The 21993-nt window shown below is 38.7% G+C and overlaps 1 protein-coding gene across 5 annotated transcripts in view; it reads left to right on the plus strand.

Annotated features, from left to right (window-relative positions):
- LOC106869668 (putative 3',5'-cyclic phosphodiesterase pde-5) overlaps window positions 1-21993 on the plus strand; it is a 362634-nt gene that overhangs the window by 102634 nt on the left and 238007 nt on the right. For 3 of the 5 annotated variants that reach the window (XM_052969509.2, XM_052969510.2, XM_089355202.1), the window contains 3 exons: window positions 3411-3445; window positions 7317-7428; window positions 10027-10079. In XM_052969509.2, the coding sequence (XP_052825469.1) occupies window positions 3411-3445; window positions 7317-7428; window positions 10027-10079 (200 nt within the window). The remainder of the gene's footprint in view (window positions 1-3410; window positions 3446-7316; window positions 7429-10026; window positions 10080-21993) is intronic. The other 2 variants (XM_089355204.1, XM_089355203.1) reach the window with 1 other exon arrangement.

Consider the following 21993-nt stretch of genomic DNA (forward strand, 5'->3'; position numbering starts at 1 on the left):
TTGGCTTATTGTCTTTTGTTATATTCAGAAGAGTTGATTTCAGCATGGCTTACCATGGAATGATTCCACAGTATATGGAGATAGACTAGCAGTTGCTGACATGGTAAATGGAATGATGCAATGGAGATAACCGATGTTACAATACTTTGATGTCAAGTAGACGTAAACAAGATGTTAATGGTTTCCTAAGTATCTGGTGGCCTACTTTTAGATTCTGATAAGATATATGCGGACATACAGAAAAGATCTCATTCCTCAAATTTATGTATTTTTTTGGAAGTTCTCAAGTTTTTTCAGAGATATTGTTTTCCAAGAGAACATACTGAACATTATTTGGACCTGTATAATATAGGATCTAGATTTGGAGAGGATTTTTCATTTGATGTCAATACTGGTCCCTTCGTCTTTAGGTTTCCAGATACAATAATCCCTTGCCATATCGCAGTACACCTATCGCAGTTTATTATTTAAGCTTATGTCGATTCCTCCATGGTGTTGTTTTTATTTTATAATAAAATAAATATATACAAATTATTAAAAATTTTTTTAAATATATAGTACAATACTGTTTCTACTTTGCAGATTTTCATGTATCATGTGGGGTTTTGGAATGTAACACCCACAATAGTCGAGGGATTACTGTATATATATATATATATATATATATATATATATACATATATGCAAAGTTGGCTCCCACATTGGGACCATCTTTGTGCAAGCATGAAGGCATGCTGGCAAAATGCTGCTCCTCTAAATGGAAACCTTACCTGTCATTGTGGTTTTGTGGCATGAAGCAAAGCAGGCTTTGTCATCCACTCAAGAAAACACATAGTAAATGATCCACAAGCAATCAAGCAAACTGAGTCCTCAACTTGGTCCATTTGCCAAAAGGTTTGCAAGGTACTGGCAGGCCTCAACAGACACATTCGTGTCCATGGAACATGATTGATGCTTTATTTTACTGAACCCTCATTTTTCATTCATGACAAGAGAATACATCTCTTTACTCTTTTACTCTTTTACTAGTTTCAGTCATTTGACTGCGGCCATGCTGGAACACTGCTTTTAGTTGAGCAAATTAGTACTAGGCTTATTCTTTGTGAGCCTAGTACTTATTCTATCAGTTTCTTTTGCTGAAGTTACGGGGATGTTGTCAAGCGATGTTGGGGTAACAAACAGACACACAAACATATACACACACATACATATACATATATGTCTACCAAATCCACTCACAAGGCTTTGGTCAGCCCGAGGCTATAGTAGAAGACACTTGTCCAAGGTGCCACACAGTGGGACTGAACCCAGAACCATGTGGTTCGTAAGCAAGCTACTTACCACACAGCCACTCCTGCACCTTATATATAAATTGGACATGGGTGATCATTGTATTCTTTCTTGTCTTGAGGTTCACAGCCAAATGGCTGGGTGGATTTGCATGGAAAATGGCACACATGTGGAGACAGATGCATAGATTGGAATGTGGTTTGTATTTTTTCCCTAGCCCCCATACTTACTGAGAAAATCGATTAAAACTTTTTTAATAGAATTCCCTGTTGGTTCCACCATTAAAACAACCAGTTGCTCACACAGCCGGCATATACCATTTTGCTAGCAACAAGGAGAGTACAGGATGACAGTCAGCCAAAACTTTCGCTATGCTGTCTCTCTTTTTTCACCTCTTTGTGGGGTTAATAATCTTAATCTTTAGTTACAGTTTCTCATTCAAACTACATAACAGGCAGAATTGTCAGATTAAGACAGTAGGGTGTTCTGTTATTTCTACCAGGTCTAGCTACCATGAAGAGGTTTGAACTTAATTTTCATTCACATATTTGCATTTCAAAGATTTAACAATCTTTTCCATAAATCAACTATCGTAAACACATACACACACGCAAGCATGCATGCACACACGCACACACACACACACATACGCACACATGCACACGCACACACACACACACACACACACACACACACACGTCCATTTCATATATCTTCTTTCAATTTCTGCTCTCTGCAAATAAAATCTTTACGGACACAACTGCTTACAAAAATAGGGATTAATGTATAATTTCTTTCTATGTTCAAAATTAAATCAATGTTTTTGTGATTAGACAGTTTCAATACATCAGCACTCAGTAACAGACTACGTACAAATTACTCCTTCACAACTCCTGAAGATGTTTTCAGACAGGATTGGGGGGTAGTCACAAAATTTTCATACAGCTGGAGGCTCCAATCGAAACAGGGGACCCAAAATGATAAGGTTGATAAACGCTGTTATTAATTATGCCTAACCAAAAACAATCACAGCCACATCATTCAAACAGACCGGGTGAAACCGGGCTTAGCTGCTAGTCTATAATGTAAATTGGACATGAGGTTCGCAGCCAAATGGCTGGGTGGATTCATGTGAAAAATGGCACACATGTAGAGACGGGTGCATAAATTGGAATGTGGTTTGTATTTTTTTCCTAGCCCCCATACTTACCGAGAAAATCGATTAAAACTTTTTCTAATGGAATTCTCCCGCCGTTAAAACAACCAGTTGCTCACACAGCCATTTCGCTAGCAACAAGGGGAGTACAGGATGACACTCAGCCAAAGCCATTCATACACGCATACATATATACATACATACATACATACATACATAACCTCCCCCCCCACACACACACACCAGCAACATTACTCTCTCTGTCTCTTTACACACACTAACAAAAGCAATTCACATACACACCACACATTCTTTCCCACACAACCCATCAAACACACACACACACACTCTCTCTCTCTCTCACACATGCACACACACACATGTACGCACATCAATTCTTCCGCTTCATGCCAACCTCAAAATAACTTCACTCATACAATTGCGCTCTCTCTGTCTCTTTCACTTTCACGCCTACTTCAAAAGATCCCTTTTCACCCAACCCCATATTAAAAAAATAAAAAATTTTTATGGAAACCGATGATCATCTTCAAAAATGTAAATAAACAGACGTGGTTTATAAGTGGTTTGTAAGTGACAGTCATGTGTTCCCGTATCGAAAGATTGCCCAATGTTTTAATGATTACACAGAGGTCCAATAGAAACAGACTACGTACAAATTCGTTCTTCACAACTCCTGAAGCTTTTTTCTGACAAGTGTGGGGGGGGGGGGGTCAGAAAATTTTCATACAGCTGGAGGCTCCAATCGAAACAGGAGACTCGAAATAATAAGGTTGAGAAATGCTGTTATAGATTATGCCTAACCAAAAACGGTCACAGCCACATCATCCAAACAGACCGGGTAAAACTGGGCTTAGCTGCTAGTATATATATATGTTTGAATGTATATCAACATACATATATATAAATATGAGATGCTTATGCTACAGTATATTTATTTCTTCAGGCACTACTTGGGAACCAGATTCAATGAAATGGAAGGTAAGTTAAATAATTTTCTTTGTGTATATCACTTGTCTATTTCCTTGAAAGCAAGATAGATGCTACAAAGAAACACCTAGATTATTTTGCCAACATCATAGTACATAACTGCACATTTATATGTGTGAATGTATATACTATGATGTTGGCAAAACAATCTGAGTATTTCTTTATGTGTGTGTGGAGGGGGAGCGTATACATGGCTCTCAACACATTTGGTAGGAGCTATGTATATTTTTACTAACATTCTGACTCACCTCCATATATGTATAGCATGTGTCAATCTTATCAGAAACTTTTAATCATATGGAGCTCAGTCAAGCTGTTTTTGGTGAATAATGTACAATTCTGATTTAAGACTAGAAGGACTAAGAGACAGAAACCAATATGGAAAAGGATGTTGTGGAAGCTCAAGGGTCCTTCATGTGGCCAGAGATTTAGAGATGTTCCAATTGAAGCATTTAATGTCAAGGGGGAGGAAGAGATACAGATGTATGACATGGAGGACAAGAAGTTCTTACAGGGTAACCCGCTGAGACCACATCTGTGGCTGGAGTAAGTTTCTGCCTGACCAAGGGTGACATGGTGGTGGAACAGTGAGTTGATAGGGCCATAAAAGAAAAAGAGTGGAAAAGTAGAGATACCAAAGAATCATATCATGTACCTAAAAGGGAAGCTAGGCAACAGGTTTATCTAGTAAGAGCAGAAGCAGAAAGAAAGAGGTTTTCCAATGTTTTACAGCATGAGGATCAGACAAGAGATATTCCAGATTGCTAGAGAGCATACCAGAGAGAATCTAGATGTTGTGGGTAAGAAGTGTGTGCAAGTGGATAATGGTATGCTTGCCCTTAATGACTCAGATAAGAAAGAGGCATGGAAATACTACCATGAAAGGTTATTAAATGTGGAGAATTCATGGGACAAAGAGAGTCTTCCCTATCTGAACCCAAGAGAGGGACCAGCTAGTCTAGTTGACAACAGTATGATAGATAAAGCAATCAAGGATATAAAAACAGGAAAAGTTCCTGATCCATCAGGAATTACTGCTGAGATGCTTAAAATATCAGGTGGAGTAGGATACAATCTAGTCACCTGTATAGTTAATTAGGCTATTCAGGAAGCAGTGTCCCCTGACTTGGCTCCCATGCTGGTGGCATGTAAAAAAGCACCATCCGAACATGGTCAATGCCAGTGCTGCCTGACTGCTGCCAGTGGCACGTAAAAAGCACCCACTACACTCTTGGAGTTGTTGGCATTAAGAAGGACATCCAGCTGCAGAAACCGTGCTAGATCAGACTGGAGCCTGGTGCAGCCTATTGGCTTGCTAGTCCTCAGTCAAACTGTCCAACCCATGCTAATATGGAAAATGGATGTTAAACGATGATGATGTGTCTTCCCCAAATGCTTGGTGTAGCAGCTGTTACAAGGGTAAAGAAGATGCCTTAGATAGAAGTAATTACAGAGGTATCAACTTACTGGACCAGGGCATGAAAGTTATGGAGAGAGTTAGAGTTCAATTAATTAGAAACAGAATTAGAGTAGTTGAGATGGAGTTTGGTTTTGTGTCAGGCTGAAGTATTATGATTGCTATCTTAGACAACTGCAGGAGAAGTATTTAGCTAAGAGTAAGCTATTATACTTGACAATTGCTGACCAGGAGAAAGTCTTTCACAGAGTCCCTTGCTTTGTGATATGAAGTTCTCTGAGGAAGCTAGGGACTGATGAATGACTTGTGAAAGCTGTGCAAGCTATAAACAGGGGTGCTGTCAGTAAGGTGAGAGTTACAGTGATGAATTTTGTGTGCAGGCGGGCATTCCACAGGGATCAGATCTCAGTCCCCTCCCATTCATCATCATCCTCCAGGCTATAGCAGAGGAATTTATGACAGACAGCCCTTGGCACTTACTATATGCTGATGATCTTACTCTCATAGTGGAATCTGTAACAGAATTAGGAAAGAAATTGCAGGTGTGGAAGCAAAACCTGGAATCAAAGTGTCTTAAAGTTAACTTAGTAAAGACCAAGGTTCTAGCAAGCAAGAAAACAGACAGGACACTTGCCCTTCAGGTAAATACCCCTGTTAAAAATGTAGGAAAGGTGGAGGTAGAAATTCATACAGTGTACTGAGTGTAAGCTATGGACATACAAGAGATGCAGTAGAAGGTTAGCAGAGAAGTATTGATATTTGTGGAAGATGCACAGATGCCACAAAGTCTAAGGTCACATGAAAAGTTTATATTCTTAAATGCCCTGGAGGCTCCCTAGAAGTAGTATATAGTTTCTGTTACCTAGGCGACTTAAATAGCAGTGGAGAAGAGTATATTCTGAAAGTGTAGTCACTAGAATAAGAATAGGATGGAGAAAGTTTAGACAGCTATTACCTCTGTTGGCAACAAAACTTCTCTCTCTCTGAATGAAAGGTAGATTGTAAGATGCTTATGTATGTACGGCAATGTTCCATGGTAGTGAGACATGGGCTCTAAATGCAGAGGACATGCAAAGACTAGGGAAGAATGAAACTAGTGTGTTTTGCAGTGTGTGCAATTTTAGTGTGCATGTACAATAAAGTGCAAACATATCGAGAGAAAAGATAGGCATAAGAGGAATCAGATGTAGCATACAAGAAAGAACACTGTACAGGTTTAGCTATATGATGTGTATGGATCAATTTTGTATAAAGAAGTGCCAATCTTTTAAAGTGGATGGAACTCATAGAAAAGGGAGACCCAGAAAGATGTGGGAGGAAGTTTTGAAGGTTGATCTGAAGAAGTTGAAACTCATGGAGAAGATGACAAAGGACTGAGATGGTTGGCATTTTGCTGTGCTTGAGAAGAACTATCCATTACAGCAAAAACGATATCCTAAAACCATTTGGTTATGATTGTATGTACATATGAGGCCCTACCCTCACTCTTGTCCCATCTCTCTCTGACACATCAAACATTCCCCACCAACTTTATCTCTTCCCTAGGTATGGTATTATGTAGCTGCTGTACGCACCTGAGAACAGAATCAGCATATCATCCCTGCCCACACTATTTCAATCAATAACCCCTTTCTGTGCCTTTAGCCACTGCTATTATTCTCAACGACTTCCTATATTTACCATTATTTTCCTCTTATGTATCCTTATATCTCCCTCTCCACTGCTCTTACACCTGACATACTTTCTGTTCTATTTTCCTTCCTAAGCTATTCCTATATCTCCCACTGTACCCTCTACATACTTATATTTCCCATCATCTGCACCTCACCCTTGTTCATTAATCTCTATCTTCACCCATTTACTCTCACCTCACTTTCTTATGGAAGCATCCACATTCTCTCATCCCCAATGTCTGTTCTGCTCACCTTCTTGCATCTTGAAAGTTTGCTCTAGCACCACAACGCTGCTTTCCTCTAACCTCCTTCAACCATGTATCTCCTCAATAGCAAGACACCTATGCTTGTTTCTCTATCATTCTTTAGCCTTTCAACACCTGGCTTAAAGCCACCCACCTCCACCTTTCCCTCCCAAATACTTCCTCTTAGTAGTGGGAGCTTTTCCCCTTTTTCCCTATTCTTCTTCTGCCTTGCAAGTTACATGTGTGTGTGTGTGTGTGTGTGTGTGTGTGTGTGTGTGTGTGTGTGTGTGTGTGTTTGTGTTTGACTGTGTTTATGTTTGACTTGTGTTTGTGTTTGACTAAGTACTGGGTTAATTAGTTCAACTAAAAATTCTCCAAGGTGGTGCTCCTGCATGGGCACAGTCAAATGTCTGAAACATGATAAAGATAAAATATATATATTATTAAACTAGAATGAACTAACAAATACTTTATAGAAGCACTCTTGCAGAATTCTTCTTGTGTTTGTTTTTTTTTTTCCTCTGTAGTTTAATTTATACAAAAATAAAGACCAACAAGCACAGAAACTTATTTCAGAACTGGTTCAAATTCGAAACAAAACTGACTTACTAATAGAATTAACCAATTGTTTGGTGGCTGGTAAGTAAAATTTTGTTCTTTGCATGTCCTAAAATTCAATGATATTTAAAGTACCCTTCTGATGTACGATTCATTCATTCATTCATTCATATGTATGTATGTATGTATGTATGTATGTAGTGTGTGTGTGTGCATGCATGCACATTCATGTGTGTGTATGAATATGCATATATGTATTTGTGTGTGTGTGTAACAAGTAGCTTATGTTAATGAAGTAACAGTCTATTCTTTAATGCATCTTTGAACTCCATTCAAATGATTGTCTCATGTCAGTATTCACTGAAAGTAATCAAATTTCTTTGATTATTTCCAGTTGCCATTGTTTTAAATGGTAAAAATCAAGTGTCAATACAAATCTTACACAAATCTTATTACTTTAGAACAAAAGAGGAAAGTTCAAATCTTGCTATGGTCAACATTTTTTTCATGTGGGAGTGATAAAGTACCAGTGAAGTACTGGTATCAATTCTTCCTTTTCTGTCTGGCACTTAGTATTGGCCCCACTGCCTTCTACAGAATAGCAGATATTTGATGGAGGAGCAAATAACATCTCACCTAGCATCCAACAAAAACCGTTCAATGAAATCAGAGATGGTAGGTATAGATGGTGTTATAAGGAACAGAACAGTGTCAAAACTAAAAAACACACATTTTCACATAATGCAATACTCCAGTATATAATACAAATATACATAACAAAATGACAGCAATTCTGAGGGTTTGTAATAACCATAGACACTACTCTTGTTGCCTTTTCCTATTATTCATATCGTTGCCTTTTTCTGTGCATGTATATAAAACACTTGGTAACTAATAGCAACAAAAATTTTGAAAGGTATTTCTACAAAAAATGAGGCTATGATTGTGAAAACTTGCTTCTATCAATATTAATTACAACTAAGGCAGCAAGCTGGTAGAATCATTAGCATGCTAGGCAGAATGCTTAAGGATGCAATCTGTCTGTCTTTACATTCTGAGTTCAAATTCCACCGAGGCCAACTTTGCCTTTCATCCTTTTAGGGTCAATAAAATAAGTACCAGCTGAGCACTGGGTTGATGTAATCAGCTTTCCTCCTTCCACAAAATTACTGGCCTTGTGTCAAAATTTGAAACCAATATTAATTGTAAACTAATCAAAATGATAAAAGGCAGAAACATAGATTACTGTCACCACTTGACTGCATTAGTAATTAATCAAAAGTGACAATCATAATCCATTATTGGATAATGTATGAGAACTACTGAAAACATTATCATCATGTAAGCTTGATAGTCAATATATTTCCAAGCTCTTCTTACACAGGATGTTGTATTCAGCACTGTAATGCTAATGAAATTATTAATTGCTTTAGTGAAAGGCTTCTTAGGATACTTACCTATGGTATATGGTTGCAGCTAAATGGAACAAGCTTTGGAGAATCAACATTCTTGACCACTGAAAAAGAAGATATTCACAATTCAACTTTTAAAAAGCTACCAGTTGTTCTTATACCTGTGAACACTAACACAGTGTTGCTAAAGCTGTTGAGGGTTAAATGTGTTGAAACGAGCTCAGCTTGGTGCATTGACAAAATGCCAGTTTTCTTAGTTGGTATCAATTTGGTTGTCTGCTACTTTTTGTAAGAAAGATTACCAATAGAGTATAGCATAAATTAAAGGAATAATCATTTCATAATCCAAAAAAAGAAAGGTTGTTGCATTTATTTTCTTCTAACATTTCCCAGTTAATTCCTTTGTCGTTATTAGTCAAAGAACTTGTATGTAATAGGAACTATTTTTAATCTTGAGAACTTCCAGTGCTATCTAACATTGCAATAAAATAATGTAAATATCTCCAAAGAGACATTTTATATGGATTTATATTTTTGAAAAATAATTATTAGCTTCTCAATATGAGATACATTATACTTAATATTTAATATGTTCCTACATTTTTTAAACCAGAAGCAAATTTCATTAATTTTATGTAATGATTTGTTTTAGTCATTCACAAATAAATACTAATTACATAATTACTACTAAGTACAAATTTCTAATGAAATATAATTTTCAAACTCCAAATCTAAATAACCTTTTCGTTGTTGCTCATTAAACATTTATTGGATTTAGTTTGAAAACTTAGGATGAGAAAAAAAATCTTCTCGTCAAGTAAATTGATGTATCATTGTAGAATCTCCAGATATTCAAGTTTTTTTTCTATTAGCCAGAGAAGGATGGTCAGTGCTTCTGACATTTGCAAGTTTTCTCAAACACTAACATCTGCATGTGCAGAAGAAACAGAAGTCAGCTTCTTAAGCAGGCAACAAAGTGAATTCTGTAAATTTCCCACATAAATAGGGTCTTTTTAAACTTAGTGGGATGTTTGGGTCTACAACACAAAAGCGCCCAAGGACCATTTCTAAGGGTTTACACATAGCTCTGGTTTAATGACTAAGTGGATATGTCATAAATACTCCTCTAGACAGTATCAGATATATGACCAATACAGTATTATTTTCTTAACTGCTTGAAAAATGAAATAATACAGAATTAGAAATATACAGATGAAATCTCTACTGTTACAACAATAACAACAATAGATGTTTTTCTCTTTAATAGTAAATGGTGCTGATGGAGCTAATCTCTATATACCTGATTGCAACAATGAACAGGTAAGGATTATACACACAAATATGACAGTTGCATGCATGCATTCACACACACACGCACATGCACACACACACACACGCACACACACACACACACACACACACACACCAATTTGATGGAAAACTGTTGAATAGATCAAGACAGATCAATGCGAAGCACACCATTTATGATGGCTAGACATTATGACACAAATCGACAGATAAAACAATCCAGTCAATTTGCAAAGAATACATTGACGAAGGAAATCCAAGACTATTCAATGTAGCATTAAACTTTAGGCATGACATAATACAATAATAAGCAGATGAATGTATTTTATGGTATATCTACAAATGTTTCATTAACAGATTTTGTTGTGATGAAACACCATAAAAGTAGGCATGTACAGATGTACAAAATTCAAAAGATTACACAATATATTACATGTAATCTTCAGGTTATATCATAACTGAAATGGGTAAATAATGATTTGCTGCTAAGTTGAAGTAAATACAGCAAATAAAATCAAAATAAGAATCTATCTCTGTTATAGCAAGAGTACGACACCCTCAGATGAGAATAGATGGGACCACTATATATAAATAGTAGCAGTCTGACGTAGTTGGCAGTTCATAGTTTGGTCTTCGAAGTCCAAGTACAGTTCAAGTTAGTGTATTGGAAATATTGATTGTTGGTTCATAAAAGATTATTGGTTTGTTACGTGTTTGTTAGTGCTACTGTTTCTATTTTGTATTGTTATAATACTGTTACTGTGTATTCTTTATCTAACATTGACAATATCAATCGTACTACGATATTGGAAGCATAAGGATATAACATCTGGTGATGAGGATTTTTCGAAGCTCAATTAGGTTATTTGACAATTGGTGCATCATACAAATTGTTAAATTATGAAGAGCCTATTAGCTGCAGTAATACATCTTCAAGAGAAGCAACAGGAACAATTACAGAAGTTACAGAAGCAAATATTACAACAACAACAGTTAATTGAGTTACAGTCAAAGAAGTCCAAAAATTCGGTAAGTTCATTTACACCAGACAGCATGGTGAACTTGATTTCTGAATTCAATTATAATCCGGAGGAGGTTAATACATTTCCTGCATACTATAGAAGGTATGAAGAAATTTTTAACAAAGATTGCAAGTCATGGTTGGATGAGGAGAAAGTGAGGCTATTACTATGCAAGGTAGCTCCGGCCATGTATTAACGCTACTGTAACTTTTTATTGCCCAAAAAGTTGAGTGAGATGTGTTGCCAAGAAACTATTGAATTACTATCAAAGATTTTTTTGTGACAAAAGTTTGTAATTTAACACTCAAATGGAGTGTTAGAACTTAACAAAAAAAAATGACGATATTACATACACTGGAGTAGTCAACTGTATGTGTGAAAACTTCAAACTTCAGAAACTCACTCAGGACATGTTTAAATCCCTTATCTTTGTACAAGGCCTTACGGCAACCGAAGATAGAGAAATTCAGGCAAGAATTCTCTCAAAGATGGAGCAAGTGAACCAAGACTTAACCCTACAGATCATTGCAGAAGAATGTCAAACAATGAAGCACAATGGGAAAAATATTCAAGAGAAAGATTCTGCATAAATACAGATGTGTTGACCCAGAAAGTACAACCAAAAAAGAGTGCCAGGCCTCAATCCATGTTACAGCTGTGGAGACTTACACTAAAGAGAAAAGGGTGTCCATTTAAAAACTGAAAATGCTATAGTTGTCAGAAACTTGGTCACAAGAGTCCACACTGCAGGACAAGATTATGAGTGTTGAACACAAAAAGGTCGAAGGTGTTTTCAGCAGAAAGTGAATACGACACAAAAACAAGAAAATTCATAAACGTAAAAATAAATGGTGTAAATATCAAACTTCAGTTGGATACAGGTAGTGATATTTCAATCATAAATTGCATGTGGTATGACAGGCAATAAATTACATTTCATGGGAAAAATGTGTACAGACATCCCATTTCAAGGAGAAACATGCAGAGAAATAATATCCATTGTGGAGAATACAATCAATCTGTTTAGCACAGACTGGTTGGAGTTACTTGATGTATGGCACCTCCCCATAAGTTTCTACTGCAAAAACATAAATGGTTGTCCCGTTAAAAATAAATCATCTAAGGAATTGAAGAGAAAATTGATAAAGATGTTTCCTCAAGTACTATCGGAGGACTTAGGTCCATGTAAAAAGACTGAAGCCTACTTTCAAGTAAGTGAAAATGCTGTTCCTGTATTTAAATCTAACAGAAAAGTACTGTTCGCGGGAACTGAAATCGTAAATGAAAAGACTGGAAAAGAGTGGAATTATGAAAAAGGTGAATTACTCTAAGTGGGTGGCACCCACGGTGTGCATTAAAAAGAAAAATAATACGATTAGGTTATGTGTCAATTTCTCTACAGGATTGAACAACTGCTTAAAGACATGCCACCATCCACTCCTGACTCTAGAGGACATTTTTGCAAAATTAAATGGAAAAATTTTCTCCAAATTCGATCTGTCTGACACTTATTTACAGATTAAAGTAAATAACAGCAACATTCGTCCTAAACCAGGGCTGTGATGTTATGTTGGCAAACAATCTTTACTCCAAAGTACTGTTGCTGAATATCTCTCGTTGTGAGATTTACAAATAGTAATTTTTCTAATTTATTGATCAGTGACTAGTTGTCACTTTGAAAACTATATATTTCAAATGGGAATTTGGCAGCGCCACCTTTACCCGAACAGTTTTTCCTCTGTTACACCTCAATCTTTTCATTTGCTACCCAACGTTACGTGAGTTCGTTTCTGTCTGTGTTTTTGTTGTTTGTGATACTGTACATTTATTTGAACTGTTGTCTTTTGACAAACAGTAATTTTTGCCCTACGGGGCAGAAAATATCTGAACATTGTTTTTTGTGAACTGTTAACCTTTACGGGTTATTTTTGAAATTTTTGTAATTTGTGACAAGTTCTAATTATGGATTTCGACCTCACATCAAACAAAGATTTTCCCGAGATGGGAGGAAGTAAAAACAACAACGAAAATACAAAGGACACCCAAGACAAGCAAAGTTTTCCAGCTGCCGTGGGTAGAAATGTCATTGAACTGGAAGTAGCCATGGACAAGCTCTTCCAGTTCAGAAGTTTAATTGAAAAAACAAAAAACAGTGATGAAACAAAATTGGTACCACCCCTTGAAACTGTTCAGGCGATTTGGGAAAAAACTGTAGTCTACAAGGTCTACAGCATTAAGGATAAACAAATTATGGAAGTCAAAAATGAAGTTGTTGAGTGGTGCATGCAACCAATTTGGAACAAGGAGTAAGAAGTGCTACAATAGAAGCACATTTCAAGTCGGCTAGCGTAGCGAAAGAAATTTTGACTCAAACACTAAAAAACGAGGAGGTTATGCTGCTGCCCACATACCTGGGCTGCAGAACAGCGAAAGTGACGGTTGAGGAAATACTTGTAGGCTATGAAGTCATTGGTTCCTTTTTCCTCATGCTTAGGATTGATAATTTCCCTTCTACGTCAAATATAACCGCTGCTGCTACCCACATGACTAAGGGGAGTGTTGAGGAAGCAGGCAGACAAAAACTGCCATGCTCCCTCTCGCAACCGTGAGTAGAAAATTTTTTTTTTCTTTTTCGTTGATGATTAAGTTAGGTTGTATAAATGTGTGTGGAATGGGGTTGAGATGGAAACAAGCTTGTTTCCTGAACGACCTCAGGACACATAGAACAGATGTGGCTATTGTAACCGAGTCCAAGATGAGTGGACCTCAAGCATTCTTGCCTCTTCTGAATGGTTACAAGAAATTTATTTCTTCTAGCCGGGGAAGAGGTGCAGGCATGGCAGTCCTTATCAAGAAGAGCTTGAACTTACAGGTAAGTACTGTCTTTCTGGACCCGGAAGGTAGGCTGGTTGTCCTGGATGTGACTCACGTGAGTAAGCAGTCCTTCAGATTGGTAGCTGTCTATGATCCTAAGGAGTGTAGGTAGTCTGGTTTTTATCGAGACCTGGAGCACTTTCTAGTGACATCTAAAATGGTAGTTCTGGTAGGGGACTTCAAACACTATCCTCGATGCGCGGGTCAATAGTGTGGGTTCGACTGATAGGAGGGGAAATCCAGGCCTCAAGAGTCTGCTAGAGAGCTATAGTCTAGTAGACTGTTACCGACTGGATGAGCCAAGCATTCCACAGTGGACATGGAGTAACAACGACAGCTCACGCAGATCATACCTAGACAGGGTATTTGTTAGGGAAAAAGATAAGAATACTGTTAGCTGTCCACAATTCTGTATTGTGCCTTACACTGATCACAAACTTGTGACATGTGAGGTACATATAGATAAATGTCATAGACAGGGACCTGGGTACTGGAAGCTGAACAAGTCTGTTTTGACTTGTGAAGCCTTCCGTACCTGGGTTAAGGTGTTAGTACAGAGGGCATTATGTGGCACCATCATTAATAATAGATGGTGGCATGCCCTCAAAAGAGCCATCCATTTGGAGTCCATTAGATTTAGCAAGCAGCTAAGTTTAGATAAGACTAGAATAGAGGGCGATTTAGTTAAGAACTTAGACGAGGCAATGGAATCTGGCTCTGCATCTAGAGTGCAAGTGGCGAGAACGGTCTTGTACCGTCACCTCAACCCCAAGTACGAAGGTTGCAGTGTTAGAGCTAAACTACATGCAGGGAGATGAGAAGGTATTAACTGGATTCCCAGTTCTGTGAGCTGGGGAGTAGTGACGCTGGCCCAGAAAGACCCAAGCAAGGGGGATAGTATTAGTAATTACAAGCCCATAACTCTACTTAATGTAGAGTTAAAGATTTTGGCCAAGGTGTTAGTGAAAAGGTTGACGGCTGTCACGGAGAAACTTGTAGGGAAGGCACAGACATGTACAATCCCAAGCAGTTGGAGCCAGGATAATCTTCAACTTCTCCGCTACACCTTAGACAGGGCTGGGAAATTAGTTGGCAAAGGTGGGGCATTGGTCCATTAAGACCAAAGTAAAGCGTTCGATAGGGTAGACCATCGGTACCTCGAGACAGTCGTTTTCGATCAAGCGTTCAGTTCATTAAGGGTGTCCCTTGTCTCCGTTTCTGTACATGTTGGCTCTTGAGCCATTGCTGCGGAAGTTGGAGAAGTTAGGTGGCAACCCTAATGAAATTGGATGCAGTAAGTCTGTTTCTGCTTATGCGGATGATGTCACCTTCATCGTGTCCAACGAAGCACAGCTACCACATGTGGAAGATGCTCTCAGAGGATATGAAACGGTGGCAGGGGCAAAAGTTAACAAGGACAAGTCCATCGGCTTGTGCCTCAGCACCTGGAGGAACAAGTCGATATCGTCCAGTGTTGTGGGACACTGGACAGATGGTCCGGTTAAGTTACTTGGAGTTTGGTTTGGCCCAGACTCTCAGACGAGAGAAGAATTGGAGTGAGGCAGTGGACAAGGTAGAGGCCATAGTATGGAAGTGGTCCGGAAGGCTTCTGTCCTTGAAGGGGAAGGCGGGGGTGGTACATGTGTTTATGGCATCTGTAATCACCTACTGCCTGTCCGTCGTGCCTTGCCCTGATTCATGGCTAAACAAGTTGGAATGACGCCTTTTTTGCTTTTTGTGGAAGGGAGGAAAGCCACTTGTGAGGCGCTCTGTTTGCTGCCAGGGACCGTTAAAGGGTGGGCTGGGAATGCCTTGGCCAATGATGCGCAGACATGCGTTGAGGCTGAGACATCTCTGGTGCCACCTGGAGGGTGATAAGGTGTAGAGTCCGCTGGCAGGGGAGTTCTTCCCGCGACTGGCCTCTATGGAGAGATTTAAACCCAGTTTCTTTAAAGGATGTAATCTGGCAGAAGGAGTGCCGACGGGCAAGGCCAGCAGCAGGAATACCATCTCGGTGTTCTATAGAGGGCTGGTAGAGGCAAAAAATGATGACGTCCTAGGAGGGGCTCTGGGGTTCGATGAGAACCAGCTTACCAACCTGTTCAAAAAAACTTTCAGGCTGGGGTACTTGGATAACTTCCAAAAATCTCTGACCTGGCAGTGCTACAGGAATGCTTTACCTGTTTGCAATAAGTTATCCAGACACGGAATGTCAGTGCCATCGACATGTCCAAAATGTGGGCTTGACGATGAAACCATCCAGCACGCTTTTGTACACTGTTGGGAGCTGTCTAGCTTGATAAGTTACGCTGAACACGTGTTGTCGCATCTGGGATGAGTACAGCTGTCGGCTGGATCTATGATTAAGATGATACTGCCAACTGGACTCTCAAAGGAAGGTGAGGCTTGTTTTTACTGTATGGTTGCTGTACTGAAAGAATGTATTTGGAGGACAAGAATGGAAGGTTTCGTGACAGGGTCCTTCGTCTCTGGCCCCGGTTTGCTAGCGTACTTCAGATACCATCTGAAGAGCAAGATGGGGTTGGAAAGGAAGAACCTGCCACTGAGTGAATATGAGAAATGATGGAAGGATGTGATGAGAAAGGTGGGTGTCAGTAACCCAGCTTAATCATCGATGAAAGGAAAGTTAGTTGCTGGGCCTTATAGGCTGCCGGGTTCTGTTTTTTTAAAACTTTTATTCTTTTTCTTTCTTTGTTTTTTTTTTAAAGAAAAAGTTCTCTTTAAAGGCAAAAGTAATAATATTAATTAAATTATATCACAATTAAATTTTTAAATGCTATATTCGAACTCATTTAACATTTTTGTATTTGTTTGTCCTGTAATGTCCTTTCTTTGTTTTGATCATTATGATTGTAATAAAGAATTTACCTCTAGCTGAACAATTATTCTGTGCTGATAAAGGGAAATAACCCAGAAATCGCGATACACAGATATTGTTTTGAGCTGAATGGGGGTGCTAGATTCCCTTGTTCGAAAATATAAGGACACAGATCATGTCATATCGCCAGCTAGAGACAATGTCTCCTGGGGCTAAATTACAGCAACATTTGTCCAAATCCAGGACTGCCATGTTATGTGGGCAAACAATCTTTACTCCTACAACATTGGCGTATGATATTACTAAATTACAATTTCAAAATGCAGTATATTCCATCGAACAAATTGATCATGTGGACTGTCTATTGAGACTAATTCCCCAAAATTCAGAACCTCTAGAAGATACTGCAATAGCTGCACTGCAGGCAGAAAATGAAATAAAAAGTATTACGACTAATGTTATCCAAGAACTGCCAGTGACTGCACGGGATATAAGAATGAAATCTGTAGGCAATGAGTATATTACAAAAATGAAAGAAGCTTTAGAAAATAACCAGAATATAAATACAAATTCAATTAGTTTCTCAATATGCAATGATATTCTGAGTTGTAGTACCGACTACATTACAAAAATGTGTATTGCAGCAATTCCACAGTGGATACCTGGGAATGTTGAGGATGAAAGCTCTGATGAGGAGCTATGTCTGTTGGCTGACTCTGGACTGGGATATTGAAAATTTGGTGAGAACTTGTTGAGGTTGTGTGCTCGCAGCCAAAGCCTCGCTGGTAAAATATCAATCATGGCCGGAGACTGATAACCCATGGTTTCATATCAACTATGCTGAACCAGTGAATAGCACTTACTATCTAATTGTGGTAGACAGCTGTACAAAGTGGCCAGAGGTAGACAGATGCAATAAACCAACTGCTAAGACAACTATAAAGCTCCTGTATGAATTGTTTGTGCAATAGGTGTTCCAGACACATTAGTTTCTGATATTGGAATGCAATTCTCTGGGTATTAATTCAAGAACTTCTGTAAAATGCATGCAATAGATCATATTTTCACTCCACCCTACCATCCGAGGAATGAATTAAGTAATGATGAAGCACAACTAAAATTCTTAAGGGTGCCACCCACAGAGTTGATGTTGACAAGAAGAATAAAATCAATTTTTGATAAGTTATTGCCAGAGAAAAAAGATGTAAAGGAAATACAAAAACAGCAACGAAATATTTCGAAGTAGGTGATAAAGTTCATTTTAGAACCTGCAGAAATGGTAAAGAAAGCTGAGATGATGGCCTTGTAACTATAAAAATAGGAAGTATGATGTATTTAATTAAAGGACTACACTGGGAACATAAGAGACACATAAATCAGCTAAAGAAGAGACATAGCGAAGAATGGAGAGAAATTCCTATGCAAATATTTTTTGATGTATTTGATGTCCCAGCACCGAAAGTAATGGAGTCCCATACAACCAACATGAGAAAATGGAAGCAGATTGAACACCTTGAGATAAAGCCCAAGTGAAAAAGATACTAAAATGTCGATGTCTTGCAAACAACTTGCACATGCAAGTGCTACCAGTCAAGAACTCCACATACCGGAAGCCAGCAAGTATATGGGGTCATCAGGAGAGAATGCGCGCCGTTTCGGGGCCTACTTCTCGACGGCATCAAGGCGCACTGGCCCCCCTCATTGATATGAGGCCCCGCTTGCTAGATCAACTGGTTATTAAAAAAAAGCCCAATATGTCTCTAGCCATCGCTCATCGTTTCTTTTTAACCAAATCCAGTGGCTAGCCTTCTCCACTGTAGTTTGGATATCACTCATGGTGGTATTTACCTTACGATGAGTTAGGCCTAACGATAACAGCAGTCGTCTCACATTGTGTCCTACAAACCCTCTACATCCAACTTCGATTGGAAAATGCTCTGCTTTCCAGCCTGCATCTTCACATTTCATCTGTCCTTGTTGACTACATCTGATCAAATAAAGCTCTCTTCTCTCTGCTTCTCTTGTTTTGATGCTGTTGCTAACAACAGATCTGCGTTTGCTCCGCAACATACTGCAGTCACTTCCCAATAGCCAGGCCAGCGGATCCGTTTCAAGAAGAAGACCAAGAAACTTCCTGTGAGAGATGAAAAGTGGAACGGCTACTTGGAAGTGACTGCAGTATGGCGTTTCATATAAAGTTTATGAATATTGCAATCGTCTGCGAAAGAAGCTCTTTGTTCTACTCCGACAACTGTGGCAAGAAGAGACTCTAGTAGGAGATTAGCGTAAGGCAGAAGGTATATACCTGCTCTAGGAGGTCAATGCAAAGACTTTAAACCAGTTTAGGCCGATATCCTTATTGAATGTGGAAGGCAAGATCTTTATGGGAATTCTTTCGAGGAGAACAGTGACATATTTACAGAATAACGGGTATGTTGATGAGTCTGTTCAAAAAGCCGGAATCCCTGGGATCCCTGGATGCGTTGAACACTGTTTTTCGATTTGGAAAGCGATCCAGGATGCCAAACAGAACAAGAGAAGTCTGAACGTGGTATGGCTTGACCTAGCTAATGCATATGGCTCAGTGCCACACGAATTACTGATAAGAGCCATGGACCACTTCCACATTCCAGACAAAGTGATCAAAATAATGAGAATGTAATATGACAGTTTCGAAATGAGGTTTACAGCTGGAGATTTTACAACAGATTGGCACTGATTGGAGATTGGCATTGCTGCTGGCCGTACAATATCTGTCACGTGGTTTATCTTAGTCATGGAGATGATTTTGAAAGCGGTGGATTTTTTGGAACAAACCGCCCATGTACAATCGCCTAAGAAAACCTTCATGGATGACGTGACACTTCTAGCTACAGATAAACAAGTCATGCAGAATGCCCTCTTGAGACTAGACGAACTTGTGAGGTGGTCTGGGATGCGGTTTAGAGCAAAAAAGTTACGTAGTCTGACATTTGTTAAGGGAGTGCAGAAAGAATTCAAGTTTCGAATAGCTGAAGAAAGTATTCCAACAGTCAAAGAAGAACCCGTCAAGATTTTGGGGCGAGTATACGCTGGAACATTGTCAGATAGAAGTCGCAGAATGGAAATCATGAAACAAGCCGAGGCTGGATTATCAGCGATTGATAACTCAAAGTTACCAGGTAACTATAAAATTTGGTGCTTGCAGTTCGGTTTGTTCCCGCGACTTTCGTGGCCACTTTTAATATACGAGGTAGCCTTGTCACGAGTTCAAATCATTGAACAAAAATGTAATGTGTTCATTAGAAAGTGGCTAGGCCTACCTCGGATGTTGAACAGTTCAGCTCTTTATCGTAAAAGAGGTTTGTTGCAGTTACCACTAGCGTCAATAGTCGAAATATACAAACTAGAGAAAATACGGACGGTGATGATGCTGAGAGAATCGAAGGATACGGAAATCAGGCATAACCCACCAGAGGTGAAAACAGCCAGGAAGTGGAAAGCAGAAGCAGAGACTGATGACACCTTGTCTTCTCTTATACACAGAGATATGGTGGGTGCAGCATAGAACCATCGGAGAGGACTTGCTTTTGGCGCAAATCAGTTCAGACCGTTTGCAGATATGATGTGGAGCGAACGCAGATCTGTTGTTAGCAACAGCGTCAAAACAAGAGAAGCAGAGAGAAGAGAGTTTCATTTGATCCGATGTAGTCAACAAGGACAGATAAAGAGAGGAGAAGAACATATTGTTGAGAGGAAAATATGTTGGGATGAAATATGGAAGTGGACGACATCTCAGCTAAGTTTTCTGATTCATTCATCCTATGATGTTTTGCCGTCACCTATGAATCTCGTAAGATGGAACGTCTCAGAGAATGATATATGCGAATGCAGAAAGGTCGGAACACTGAAACATATTCTTTCCAACTGTTCCTTAGCATTGAATAGGTATACATGGAGACACAACCTGGTCCTGAAGGTTATCTTCAATGCTATGAAGAACCAAATTCATCTCAACAACACTGAGAAAACACCGTTGAAAGTACTATCTAGAGATTTTATTACCTTTGTACGCTCAAATCAGTGGGTCCATTTCAAGAAGAAGACCAAGAAACTTCCTGTGAGAGGTGAAAAGTGGAATGGCTATTGAGAAGTGACTGCAGTACGGCATTTCATATAAAGTTTATCAATATTGCAATCGTCTGCGAAAGAAGTTTTTTGTTCTACTCCGACAACTGTGGCGCGAAGAGACTCTAGTAGAGGATTGGTGCAAGGCAGAAGGTATATAATAATAGATAAAATTTCTTTATTCCTTCAGAACTTGAAATCTCAAAAGGGGAGATGTTGTGGCGAGAGTATGACACCCTCTAATGAGAATAGACAAGACCACTATATATAGATAGTAGCAGTCTGACATAGTCGGCAGTTCCTAGTTTGGTCTTCGAAGTCCAGGTACAGTTCAAGTTAGTGTATTGTAAATATTGATTGTTGGTTTGTAAAAGATTGTTGATTCATTTACTTGTTTGTTACTGCCACTGTTTCCATTTTGTATTGTTATAACACTGTTACAGTGTATTCTTTATCTAACGTTGACAATATGTACTATGATATTGGAGGTGTAAGGATATAACAATCTCTAATTCAAATATGGAAGTGAGCCGGTACACAATCAACCAAACAAAATTGTAGGCAGTTTAATTGAGAATTTCATTGTACAATGGGTGTATCCACCAGCTGAGTTATTGTTGCATGTGGAAAGGGAATTTACCATCAGAGATTATGCAGAAAAGAAAAGGAAAAAAACTCCAAGTTATTAATATTATCCATCCCACATAAAATTAAATATTCTGAGGATGAGCTGATAAATTTATAAGCTGACTAAGAAGGAGTGATACTAGAGCTGTGAAATACTGCATGCATTAATTTAAATCCTCCTTATTAGTAACTGCATTGTTTCCTTCTAGGTAAACTAATATCTGACTGTTCAAAAGTAACTAGTAGCAACTTCTCTTGCAAATCGACAAAATTTGGCATTGCTGTGTTATCAAGTAGCTGCAGAAAAAGGCTGAAATGATTGCTACATTAGGGGATGACACTCCAGATTTATCAACAGTACAAAAGTGAGCAGCTGAATTTAGGAGGTAACTGGCCCATGACAGGTGATTGAATATAAATCAGATAGCCAATGCTATCAGCATATCCTGTGAGAGAG

The sequence above is a fragment of the Octopus bimaculoides genome, chromosome 7 (assembly GCF_046866305.1).
Source record: "Octopus bimaculoides isolate indiv1 chromosome 7, ASM4686630v1, whole genome shotgun sequence".
Lineage (NCBI taxonomy): Eukaryota > Metazoa > Mollusca > Cephalopoda > Octopoda > Octopodidae > Octopus > Octopus bimaculoides.